The sequence below is a fragment of the Carassius auratus genome, chromosome 21 (genome assembly GCF_003368295.1).
Source record: "Carassius auratus strain Wakin chromosome 21, ASM336829v1, whole genome shotgun sequence".
Classification (NCBI taxonomy): domain Eukaryota; kingdom Metazoa; phylum Chordata; class Actinopteri; order Cypriniformes; family Cyprinidae; genus Carassius; species Carassius auratus.
The window spans coordinates 5,525,433-5,539,468 of NC_039263.1; the positions used below are offsets into that span (position 1 = coordinate 5,525,433).

The 14,036-nt window shown below is 36.7% G+C and overlaps 1 protein-coding gene across 2 annotated transcripts in view; it reads right to left on the reverse strand.

Annotated features, from left to right (window-relative positions):
- Window positions 1–13,826, reverse strand: part of LOC113038309 (glucocorticoid receptor) — a 74,961-nt gene extending 61,135 nt beyond the window's left edge. The window contains exons 1-2 of one of the 2 annotated variants that reach the window (XM_026195630.1): window positions 12,895–13,809; window positions 10,835–11,880 (exon numbers count right to left, since the gene is read on the reverse strand). In XM_026195630.1, the coding sequence (XP_026051415.1) occupies window positions 10,835–11,871 (1,037 nt within the window). In that variant the 5' untranslated portion in view covers window positions 11,872–11,880; window positions 12,895–13,809. Of the gene's footprint in view, window positions 1–10,834; window positions 11,881–12,894 lie in introns of both variants that reach the window. The other variant, XM_026195631.1, reaches the window with a different exon arrangement.
- Between the last annotated feature and the right edge of the window lie 210 nt (window positions 13,827–14,036).

A 14,036-nucleotide genomic window follows, 5' to 3' on the forward strand; every position in this document is an offset into this window, starting at 1 on the left:
TATTTATTTTATTTTTCTGAATCTATTTTTTTTATTGTTTTAAAATTATTAGTGTACAAATTTGGTTAAAATCGATTCCCTATTTTCATTTTCGAAACTTTTTTTGGTTGGTCCGATCGATTGTGCAATCGATTTTCGAACTAAAAGTGACAGCCCTAATTCGCACCAACATTATTTGATTTTAACATTTTGGTAAATTTATTTATATAGCATACCTTTATTTAGTATCACTGGTAAAGACCTTTTTTTTTTTTTACCAAATTTAAAAACTAAAATACTGAATGCTGATTAAGAAACATCTTATTGAATGTGTGTTGATTGTGTTGTTTGGATTGTAGAACTATGCAGTTGTTGCCTTTAATTTCACATGGTTACAGTTAATCTTTTAATTTAAGGCCAGTTCAATGTAGTTTCAACCCAATTCAACAACAAAAGCTAAATGCTGATGTCTGTACCATCTATGGTTGTATTGAATGTAGGCTCCTTATTGTCCAGTTACTGCTGTTAATTTCAGATGGTTACGGTTATTGTTTTCAATAGCCAAAAGCAAGTTTGGCCTACTAAATACCAAATATCTCGTTTATGCCCACTTTCCTTCTTTCTTGTTTGTTGCTTAAAAGATTTTCAAAAAATCAGAAATCGGTGTTGGAATCGGCCAGTTTGCTTGTAAAAAAATCGGTGTCGGAATCGGCCATGAAAAATCATCATCGGTGCATCCCTACTTTTTTCAGGCTGTAAAATGTGTGAGAGGTGGAAATTTATGGGTAATGAATATAGAATAAACAAAAAAATAAAAAAATCCCTGAACAGTTAGGCTACACTACAGGCCTAACATGCCTGTTAGATGCTGTACCCACTATTTTACTGAAAGAGTTGTTACCTCAATATTATTAACTTTTCATTACCTTTAGATCACGTCCCAAAACCATTCAAGCTGGTGGTTATTAAGCCTCTAATTAAGAAACCACAACTAGATCCTAGTGAGCTGGCAAATTACATACCCATTTCAAATCTTAAGTTTGAAAATCATATTTCCCTTGTTACAAAAAGAGAATCCTACCATCTTAGAAACATTGCCAAGCTACAACAAAACATGCTACCCGTTTCCGACGCACATGACATATAGACTTGTAATGCACCGATAGGTGGTTGTCCTGCATCTTCAAGAAACAAACTACAGGTAGTTCAAAATCCAGTTGCTAGAGGCCTTACCAGAATAACAAATATGATCATATTACCCCAATTTTACAGTGTCTGGCTACCTATTAAGTTCTGTATCAGTTACAAAATATTATTATTTACCCACAAGGCCCTTAATGGTTTAGCTCCTGCGTACCTAACTAGTATTCTAACACACTACAATCCCTCATGCTCCTTAAGGTCGCAAAACTATGGCCTTTTGGTAGTACCTAGGATAGCAAAGTCCACTAAAGGAGGTACCTTTGTCTTATTTGGCTCCCGAACTCTGGAATAGCCTTCCTGATTATGTTCAGGGTTTAGACACAGTCTAACTGTCTAGATTAAATACTAATCTCTTTAGACAGGCATTCAAATAATATATCTCATTATCTTATACTGCAGTTATATCTGATCAAATGTGTATTATTATTCTTTAGCTTGGGTTAAACAAATACATTTTACTTGGTTGGAACAGCAGCTACACTAATTATGCCTCTATTTGTTTCTCTGTTTTTGCCACAGTAACAAGCATTTACACAAGCTTCAGTCTGGATCCAGAACACCTGAGAAGAGATGATGTTAACACCTCAGAGGACCTCCAATGATGCCAACCCTGGAACAACATACAGAACTAACAAATTTTGCTATAAGTTTAACTGCATCTTATAATAATTGCTATTAATTGTTTTCATCATCTGTTTGATTACGTCTTTAATAGATTTTTACTAAAGCTAAGCTACTACTAAACATCTTCGAAACTTAATTTTCTGTACAGTTACTTTGCAATGATTTGTATCGTAAAGAGCGCTATACAAATAAACTTGAATTGAATTGAATTGTGGTGCTCATGCAGACCTGCAAGCTTGAATATGGCTTGAAAAATCCCATTTTCATTCTCTCCATACAGTTTCTATGCAACAGCAATAAAAAAAGGCCAACATTTTTTTTTTCAAAATAATTAATAATAATCAACAAACAAAGCACTACAGTCAACAGAGGATATTGCTTAAAAATAACCATTAAATAAACAGTTCTTTACTTTCACTTGCGGGGCAAAATAATACCAAAAATGGCATGTTATGATTAGTTCAACCATGAAACTTAATAAGAAACGCCAATTATAAAATTTTATTCAACCGCCTGACTCAAGCATTCTACACTATGGCTGAAACAAGTCTTATTTTCAATCAGAATTTTTTTTTTTTTTTTTTTTTTTTTTTTTTTTGAGACATCTGCTTTCCACACATGAAAACCTCTTATGTCATTCTATTGCATAAAGTGGATTAAACTAGTAGATTGTATCATTATAATCCTTTGAGCTGTGATAAATAATGAAATGAGAGACAGAAAATAATGAAAACTAATTTCACATTATATTTACAAAATGATCAAGTGGCATGCATAAAAAAACTGAATATCTAAAAAGGCAGATTCAAAATACACTACAAAAGATTCTATAAATATAAGCCATGAATAAAGCAAATGAAACTAGAGGCTTACATATTTATAATAAAACTTTTGGAACTATCAAATATCAGCACATTGAACACACTGGCTATGTGGCACTGGACTGGAGGGTTCTAGAGTGCGACCATACCCTCTAGAAGTGAAATTAAACCAATCAGCAGGGGCGTTGTGTCACATGATTACATTTAACAGAGCCTAACACTTACAACTGGCACCTCAATAAACAGCAGAAACAAGCTGTACACTTCATTATTATGTGTAGATTTTATTCAACCCTCTACAATACGAGTAAATCACTCGCATATGTGACTAAATCTTCACTCTGAGAAATGTTTAATATTAACCAATGCTTAATAAATTCTCAAATTTTACCAGTGTGAGAGTTGGAGGCTGAGTACAAGTTTATCACAGATATATTCTGACTCGCCAAACACTCTGACTGTGCTTTTCAGAGTTTTACCTTCCATCAAGTGATCTGTGCTATTTTTCAATTCCTCTCAATGGATGCGCACCATACCTTTATCTGTACGTACAAATACATACGTATTGTAAACTCTAGTGTGAAGATGCACAACTCGCTGTCACTTTGTCTCACATACAGAAAGAAACAGAGTGAGAGAGTCTAACATACCATGCAGAATTCACGTGCTACATGTAAATAATATTCTTCATTATATTTTCCTGTCACAACAAGTTCGTTTAGAATTTTTCAGCTTTTTAGAACTGCCAGGTTTTGATTTCAGCAAATCAATTTGAATGATTTCTTTATTTTACAAAAGTGCAATGATTAACTGTTATTTTGGAGGTAAAAACAAATAAAAACAGATGGTTTTGAATGATGTCTTGCTCTTCTCTGACGGAAATCACATCCCTCCGCTGATACAAGAAATCCAAGTGTTCACGCTGGCATTTTAGCACCACGCGCACACCACATATATGTTCTAGCATTGCAAACTTGCACTGTTGGGAACGTTACTTTAAAAAATTAGTTATAGTTACTCACTACTTGTTCCAAAAAGTTAGTAACTGAATTACTCTATAATAAAAGTAACTCGTTACCAGGGAAAGTAAATATTTGCGTTACTGTAAAAAAAAAAAAAACAGACAGGTGTTCGAACATAACTTTCAATATTTATGCACGTCAACAGACAGCAAGAGTTTTATCCTGCACTTCAAGTATTATCTTTGTAAGAAAAGTGTTTTTGGCCACTAGCTTTGTAGATAGTGTCACACATTACATGCATGTTCTTGCCTTTGACCACAATGAATTTGAAGTAGTGCTTATATCTCCACCTTGAAAATGCCAACTTTTCATCGGATTGCTCCTGACTCGCCATTTCTGCTGCTGCTGCGAATCTCTGTGTAGATGTTGCGTGTGTGTGTGTGTGTTTGGCACCGCGTTGGAGCTGCCGCGTGTGCCGGCATGTGTGTAAAAACACTGGCTCTGATTGGCTACCATGAAACACATGACTCTGCCTTAGCCAATCATAATCGCTTATCTCGTTATTAACCCACCTGCTCACTCGCTGTGTGAGCCAGGGGTGCGTTCGGATTGCATAGTTTATTAAATCAATGCATAGTAACGCACCACATTTAACGTTCAGTAACATTAATGGCGTTGTAACGACGGGAAAAGTAATTAGTTAGATTACCCAGTTACTGAAAAAATAACGTCGTTACCTAACGCCGTTCTTTTAAACGCCGTTATTCCAAACACTGCAAACTTGACACCGCAACCTCTTCAGCATAAAACTAATGGAGCCAACAAAAACATACTACAAAATATATTTGGTGACTTAATTTAACATCTCTATTGTACAATATGTAGGTTTTCCCCGATAATGTAAGCATTACCATGCTGTGGTGTTTTTCCAAACCGATTTTTTGCATATTTGAAGGATGCCATTTTAATTAAATATTCAGAAACTATATAAATACAAAACTTTCTTTAAATAAAAAAATAATAATTTAGCAATCAGATGTCACACCACGTCTAACTTATCACTCATGGAAACGATTCATGCCGAATGAGAGGTATTTGATCCTACCATGAGGTTTAGTTTTAAATACTTTTTTTTTTTTTATATAGACTTAACATTTAAAATAAATATTTTTTTTAATGGAAAAAAAACCTCTGAGTGGAAAAGCGCCCAACATAATTTGCATTTTGTTTTTTTATTGTACAATCAAATTAATGGAGAGGTGGGCATTCTGTTATGTTGACGAAAGTTTACCATTGCTTAGAAAGTCTGCAGACTGCAATGATGGAGGAGAACATTTGGTGTCTGTCACGATTTACCCCGGAGCTGTATTTTTAATATTTCTGCGAATATGACAGTTTACGTAAGGCCTGGTTCACACGGGACGATTTTAAAATTGTCGGCAGATTTTCCAAACCTGAGAGACCCCACACACGGCGATAAAAAATCACGGGTCTAACAGTTTTGGTCGCTCCGTGTGTGGTGTGCAGCCACACGGCAATATCAACACATCACACACGAACCGATTTGACTCCCGAGCATTCCCAGGTCAGACGGGAAATCTCGCAAAATCCCTCGAGATCAAACGTGACTTTAGAGTAAACAATCATGGCGGACAAAGAGGATGCAGTGGCCATAGTTTGTGCTTTGTTTTTAACGGGAAAAAAAAAACATAAGAAAAATAAGAAAAGGCGATGGTCAAAGAGGTGGAGACGACGCGAGCATGGACTATACTTGCTATATCATGATATGGAGATAAGTTGTTGTTTTATCTCATAGAAATGTTGTTACGTACTACACAGATTAATAACCGTTGAAATAAACGTTCATATATTAGTTTCCATGTACTCTGGTGGACTGCAGTTGTGGATGTAGTTATGCCCATCGACTTTATTTGTATTTGTTATATTATATACGCCGGCTGTTTTGATTTTGTTTCCCGGTACTATCACGGCCTCGTCACCTCGCTTTCTGATTGGCTACACGCCACAGTCCACAGGCTGCGTGATTGTTTGTCCTCGGGGGACACCACACACGAGAAGAAATCGGGCAAAATAAATCCAACATGTTGGATATCCCCGATTTGAGATCGGAGCGGTCCCGACATTCTTCCGAGCAGAGGAGATTAGTCTTAACACACCACACACGGCAGGAATATTTGATCAGATTATTTTACGATAATCGGAGCATCCTAAGATTGTCGGAAGGGCTGAATCGGGGCTAAAATCGGCCCAATTATCCTGCCGTGTGAACCAGCCTTAACAGGAAAAAACTAAGATTTTAGAGTGCTCAAGCTATAATACTTTGATTAGACTGACAGGACAGATGATTTGGTGGTTACCTAGCAACATAAAAACAGAATGCACTACTTTTAAAAAGTCACAAAAAAAAACAAGTAAATGTCAGTATTTACATAACTTCTAAAAAAAAAAATAATAGTAAAATGCCACTTACATACCGATGCAACTGGAAAACTGGAAAATCCATTGATTCTTAAATCACAAGAGAAGTAGAAACAAGCCTGAGAAATGGGACATTAGCATTAAAAGAAAAAGATCAAAGGTGTGATTTAAGGAACTGCTTGAGTCAACAAATCTAAGTCTAAGTCAAACATTACTCACTGGCACTTATTTTTCAAAATTTGACTTGTTTTCTACCTGTAATACATTGTGCACATTAAAGATCTGCTACATTAACTTCTAATACTGAGATGTTTAAATAAATATTAATATTACTGTTTTTGGAGTACTATTATTAGAGACTTTTGTTAAATTCTAAGCCGTTTAATAAATTAACCCAAAATAACTAGGCATGTCAAAAGGGTTGGTAAACTAAATAAAAATGTTGTATTTAAAGCTGCAGTCCGTAACCTTTGCCGCTTTAGTGGTTAATAAACAGATCTGCGTGTGTCTTGCGGGAGAACATTGTAGCTGGAGCTACTGCTCTCTGTTTATGTCTATGATGATATGTGAATCACGCAGGAACTGGGTACCTACCTGAACGAGTCTAAAATAGTCTGAATATAAACACTTATTATGGGTGTACCATAGTGATTCAGGACAAGCCAAAAACACTTTTTTGTAAATTCTGAACACAAAAAAGTTACAGACCACAGCTTTAAATATGACTGATTTTTTTTTTTTTTTTTTTTGTAATTATATTTAAATTTAGCGGAAAATGCAACTGGTTTGTCTCATAAACCCATAAGAAAACACTATCAGCAAATATAAATAAGTGTTACCCAATTTAATTCTGTGTTTGATTTAAGTGTAGTTGCTTATCAGCATGCCTATTAATAACATACTGGCTGTTCATTAATACATACAAAGCCCATATTCTGCATGACCATATTCTACAAACCTAATCCTTCCCAATACCTGAATTTAAACACTACCTAACTATTAATAAGTGTCAAATTAGGAGTTTATTGAGGTAAAAGCCATAGAATGGTTTGTTAATAGCAAGAATTGGATCCTAAAATAAAGTATGACCTTAAATTTACACTTAGTCAATTAGCAAAGGCTTTTATCCAAAGTGCCTTACAAATGGGAACAATGGAAGCAATCAAAATCAACAAAAGACCAATGATACGCAAGTGCTATAACAAATCTCATTTAGCTTAACGTAGTACTCATAGCAAGTTTTTTTTATTATTATATAAAAAATTTATTATTAAATTAAAAGAAAACAGAATAGAAAAAAGAATTCTCTATTTTAAAATATGTATATATATATTTTTAATAGTATATAATACATATACATATACATGTAAATATATATATATATATATATATATATATATATATATATATATATATATATATATATATATATATATATATATATATTATAGTATATAAAATATATATATTTTTTACTAACATGCCGTAAATAAACAGAATGCAAGTCTAAAAGGGGCAAGTTATTTTAAGAATAGAGAGTGCTAGACTTAAAATAAATTGTGTATTCAAAGCATTGACATTGCATGAGAGTCTATTCAGAAAAGTGCACGTTTTAAACAATTCTAAACAAAACAGTTCATATGCACAGTGTATTGAAAAAAAACAACAACAACTGACTGATCACAAAAAGTGCATGTAAGCTTTCAAGCCAGTTGAAGTTTATATCAAGTCATATCAGTATGAGAAATAAAACTCTTCAATAGACTGTTATGTAAACATGAAAACTGTCACCAATTCCTTCTTCAGTGATCCAGAAATCAAAGTAAAAACTAAAAGTACTGATGATTTATCTAGCACTAACATTGCTTGTTGTATCAAAATGGGGGTGGGGGAGGGTGCACAAGCAATGCAGGCCTTCAAGTTCTGTAAATACATTTACTGAAAAATAAACAGAAGAATTTTTGTGAAAAACTATTATTGTTAAGTTGACACACACACACACACACACACACACACATCACTACTACACGTTTCTTATCTGACCTGTTACGTATGAAAGAGAATTTATGGAATGTTTGATTTATGATCAGGATTCTGCAGGAGGTCACATTCCTGTGCTTGCATGACTGGTGTATCCTTTGAAGCAAACTGGACAAAAAGATATCATACATTTTAACAGGACCTACAAATTAGGACTCTTAACTTAATAAAGTTCATTAAATCAAAAAGTGTCCTGGTGTTTTTTTTGTTTTTTTTATGATTATTAATAATTAGAGCTTACAATGCATTAAAATAATATTATGGCTTACTTTATACATATTAGTTGGCATGTTTTATCTCTAAATATATTGTAAATGAAATAACACATTGGTACTGAAATGTAATACATATAACCATACCAGCATTTCCCCCCAAGCATTTTAATAGCTGTTGAGTGGATTCACCTCTGATTGGCCATATTGTTCAAGCGCTCAACAGATATGTCTGTGATTGGCTACAATCATCGTCGCTTCACGCTCTTCAAAGAGAAAGCCATGTCTATCAGAAGATCCGTCCATGAGCATATAGGTTACACTATATTTTCAGGTGTCCTTGATACAGTGTAAATATACATTTAGGTACTGAGTAATAATAATTAACTACATATACTTACTAAAAGGATAGGGTTAAGATTAGGGTTTGCCTAAGGGTTACTTGCATGTAATTATGCGTAATTTATTGCTATTATAATATTATGTAACCTGTGTAATAAGGACACCTTAAAATAAAGTGTTACCCATATTATACCGCTGATAGACGCCACTTTCAAATGCTCCCGTGTGTATCTGTGTAAGTGTTTGGTGAAGAGTGTGAAGCGATGATTATTGTAACTAATCACAGAGAGATCTGTTGAGTGCGTGAACACTATGGTTAATTGGAGGCGTTTAAGAATCCACTCAACAGCACTCAAAATACTAGCAGGAAATGCTGGTATCATTACATGTTTTTAAATTTCAGTACTGACTGGTACCAAAGTCAGTACTTTAGACAACATTTGTTTTTGTTTTTTTTTATGTAAGATTTATTTTTGGCCTTTTTTTCCTTTATTGTGTTAGGACAGATCATATCTGACAGGAAACGAAGTGTGAGAGAGAGGGGATGGGATCGGGATTCAGGAAAGGTCCAGGATTTGAACTTGGGACGCCTGTAGCGCAATGACACTGTTTGTGTCGCAGCACTGCCCTCAAGGCCATCAGCAACGACGACTACAACACTAATTTTGAATGCATATTATCGGTGTGTGTCAGGGAAACTTTCTAACTTTAAATTAATATGTGCTCATAAGAAGAAAGACCATGAAAAACAAGAAAAAATGCCATATAACACAGCCTGACTGTAGTCTGACAGGTTAACCTGAACTGACTACATGTGTGAGAGGTGTAAAAAATTATAACCACAATGTTTAAGAAATATTAATACAGTGCTGCCATGTAAACAGTGTAAAGAATAACAGGTGAAATTTCAGGTAACTAACACTAAACTGTCCAAGTGTGTTTAGCTGGAGAAACATGCTGACCTAAATATCTCTAACTTGGCTTTCTAAGTAGACTGCCAGATTAACATTCAGCCATCGGGAAAAGGTTTAAAGGTTTCTCTTGTGCAAATGAGCCTGGCATGGCGGATCAAGTTGGATAGAAAAATAACAACAAAACATTATCAAATAACAAGTGTCACAATTTCACTCTTTACCGAGACACATTCAAATCAGAAGCATGAACAAAAGCGTAACTGCCAGGTCACTGAAAGTCTGTGTCTTTCAGTGTCTCCCAGAGCATATCAATCCATCTCAGTCTAGAAGTTTGGCCATAAAACACTAAATTTCATCAGAAAGCCCAAACCCAAGTAGCAAAGTAATACTGATCAAGAGTCAAGACCATGGACACACTTTATATTATTTCCAGTACTCAGGGAATTTTGTGCCATAATGACTCAAAGCTTCTAGTCCTTTCCACACTCACCGAAAAACAATATCACATCAGCAACAGAAACACTGAAGTTTAGAGTCTCCTGAAACCAGACTCTGAGAGGAGCACATGTTTGTCGTTCTGGGCCGAAGGGGGCTCCATCAGGCCCATGTGTTTGCTTTGGACAGGCACTGGGAGAAGAAGAGGACCAGCACACACTCTGTTAAAACTAATTAAAGCTGCAAACAACAGCTTCAGCAAATTTCATGTAGTTATGAGAAGTTTCGTGGTCAGTTTTTTTTTTTTCTTTATGCTACAGAGCAAATATGTCTAGAATACAGAATCCACTCCACACTGTCATCAGGATTTCCCGACTGACACTTGACTGGATTGAAGACGGAGTTTACACTCACAAAAATTCCATCCTGTGAAATATTTTAGAGCCGAGAATAACTACAAAATGTGCATTCATTATAAAACCTTCAAACATGTTTAAATTTTTATCATTTTATCTTTTCAAGCCTGCAAGTCATTGTTTTAAAACTTCTAAAACCCCTCGAGTTGTAAAGTTTTCCACAATTGCATTTTGCCGATATGCCCTTTACGGGGAAAGATTTCCCATAATAGCCACATTTTCACACAATCTCACCAGCTGATGAAACATATACAGCTCAGAAAAATTACAAAATGTATATTTACTTCAGAAAAGATTGCATTCATTTCCTTTCCTGTTTCGGGCCAGGAAATCACGATTTTAAAATTCTTAGACGTTCTGTCGGAAAACGACAAATTATCCGCTGTTTACCATCATCATCATATAAATAAAGCTGCTCATTCAACAGCCTTTGAAAGTCATTCCTACCTGCTGTACGGATAGGTGGACGGAAGTACTGTCTCATTGGCTCTCTGCATCCCAGACGGATCTCCATATCCATTTCCTCGAACCCAGCCATCACTTAAAGTAGGCAGGGGAGGAAACAGACCAAAAAGAGGTTTCTGATCTGGTAAACTCACAGCTGAGGCGCTGTTGGCTCCGTAGTGGTATTCCTGTCCGCCCATATCTCCCAAAGCGGCGGGCCCACCGTGAGGCCCACCCATCCCAGACATCTGACAGTAGCTCCGCCTCTCATTCTCCTGTTTGATGACACCCGGTGTACACAGCTGGATAAAGTCTGGGTCTTTCTCTGTCTTTATAACCGGCATGTTGACACTGGCATCCGCCATCTGCTGCCGTTTCCCCATGCCGTTCACATTCGCACAGGCTGCACTGTTGCCAGTGACAACAGGGCTGGTATCCTTTAGCAAGTGGCTCTCTCCCAGCAAGCCATCATCCACTGCCAGTGAGGACAGAAAGGCAGCCTCATCATTAACGTAGAACTCATTCAGGTCAGACAGGGAGTCAGGAAAGTCCAGATCCTTTAGGATATCAATGGTGTTGTCTCCAGTCACTCTCTCATTACCATCCGCTTCCTTATCTGGATAGTCATAGGGTGGAAAGTCCAGCCTATCTTTCTCCATGGGGGAAAGCTCCTCCATTTTCATTGTAAAAGCGTCAGGGGCCTGGATGCCAGAACCACGATTTAAGTCCGCAATGCTCTCGTCCAAGAGCAAAAAGTTCTCCCCAATGTTGAGAGGCTCTTTTACCTTTTGCTGGTGCTGCATTCTGAAAGGTTTGAATGCCTTAACATCTGGTTCTTGCATGTTACATCCCATCAAGGATGGATCTGCCATAGAGGGGTTTCTTTGAGCGTCACTACCTCTCAGTCCATTCGAGAAATCTTTTGATGTATTTAAAGCGGACGCATTGACACCGATATCAGGCAAAAGGCCTCTCTCGATACAATCCCCAAAAGTTAGATTCTCAGCATTGTTACCGCTGCGTTTTAGTCCACGATCCATATCTCAAACCTGTTGTATAGACAGAAACATGTATGATATAAAATTTAGATAAGAAATTACATTTTGTTTAACATAAACGTAGTAAAAATATTGACGTTGCACTTATGTTTGAATAAGACAGATGTAAACCTTTTTTTTTTTTTTTTTTTTTGAAAAATAACGTTTTGGACCAAGGCCTCCAACATTATTTACTAGTGAAAATTTTAAAGATTCAGACTGTGAATGTTGTTTATCTGGACAGAACATCCACCAGGAGTTCCTCTCAGCTGCTAATGGAATTAAATAATATATTAAACTACATTTTTGTCCAGATGCCCACACAAAAGCTCTCTCGGGGTGATATAATGAATGGCTTTGGCAGATTTCTAAGACTTTCCAGCTAACTTTGCACAAGTTTTTTTTTTTTTTTTTCTCATTTAAAATTATTTGAATCGACAATCTGCATTACGAACTAATAAATTATCTAACTAATTTTATCTAACTACAGCAACGCATTCATATTTATCGCACAAAATGGAGCTTGATCAGCTTCATTGTTTGCTCAGATAATGAAGGCTTGAGGCGCGTAGAACTCAAACAAATCCTCCAAATGCATTAGATTAGTCGGTGGACCCCAGTGCTGCCACCTGTCGGTTTAGATCAGCGACTGCGATCACAATGAACTTTAGTCTGACAAACCGCTTAATGTGCATTAAAGCTTGTTAAACCAACAAAAATGTCAAACGGAAAGTGAATATAAACTAAATGTCTCAACGAGAATCGAAAACAAGTCTAAGGACATGGTTTAAACCTTAAAATGCATGGAGTGTCCAAATGACGCAAACATTTTAAGGCAGCAGAAGCTTTAAAATCTAATGTAAAGCTACAGCAGCAGCTATGTGGGTTAACAATTAGAAACTGCAAGGTTTATAGGCTACTCGTTAAAACAAGAAAAACGTGCAGATGGCATGCAATTGCAAAAATGCACTTTGCATTCACAACGCATGGACATTAAATGACCCCAAGTACACGAGGCAGACTTACCTTTAAAAAGATTTATGACGAGAAATCCATTTCTATTCAAGTCCAAGCTGTTTAAACGTTTAGATGGTGTCCGCAATAGTTTTTTGTTGAACTTCCCGCATGGTCAATAGATTTTACAAAGACGCGCTGCAGCTTCGACACGCGCAAAAACAACTCAGGACAAAAAAATGCGCCGTAACGACGACGCACACGAGTCGTGTCATGAAATAAACTTCGCCGCACTCTGAATACGCGCTGTTTATTCGTCTTTTGAGGTCAAGCGGGGAATCGCCAGCATTACATAAGCGCAAGCTGCTTGTCAAACTCCCGACAGCCTGTGATCTACCCGTCAAAAAGCTTCTGCTAGCTTCAACACGGTAAACGCCCCTCCAACAGAAACAAAAACCTCCAGTGCAAGTTACCCCTCAGCCATGCGAATGCAAAACACAAGAAAAGAAGAATAAAACCCGCGCGAAATCGACAAACGAGCTGACAGTGACGCTAATGTCAAAAGTGTCACCGAACCTACAGATACCGCCGAATCCGACGGATGCGGTCGATACAAAAACGGTCACTTCGTGTGTATGATCGCTTGTGCCATTCCCTCGGTGTCACTTCAAATCGACGACATCGTATACAGACTGTCAACAGCGAATAAAACCCGCTTTTGTACTTTAGAGTAAGACGGCTTGTTTGCGACGAGCACGCTAGCTAATGCACATTAGCAGTCGCGCGAGCTGCGTGACCGCTGCAACTTTCTTACATCATAACGCAACTTTTGCATGCGCCTGAAGAAACACTGTAAGTATCTCTAGGCAGATATGTGCGGGGGAAACACGACTGAGAGCTGAAGGCTGTAAGAAAAATGCATTCAGAATGGCGCAGTTCAGTCTGTAAATAAGGAGGGCAAAGGGCACCTTCACATGAATAAACCTTAATAGAAGCCAGTGGAGAAAGAAAATGGTTATTATTGTCTCTAGTTTCGGATAAAACGAGTAACATCTGTCAAGTATTGCACCATGTAGGCCTAGTTAGCCCCCATCGGCTTAATAAACATCAATTAAAAATGATAGACTTTGAGTAAAGTCTGTTTAATGTCAATATTCGTATTTACATTAGCGTTTAAAACTGTTAACACGGTGTATAGGATACTGAATATATTG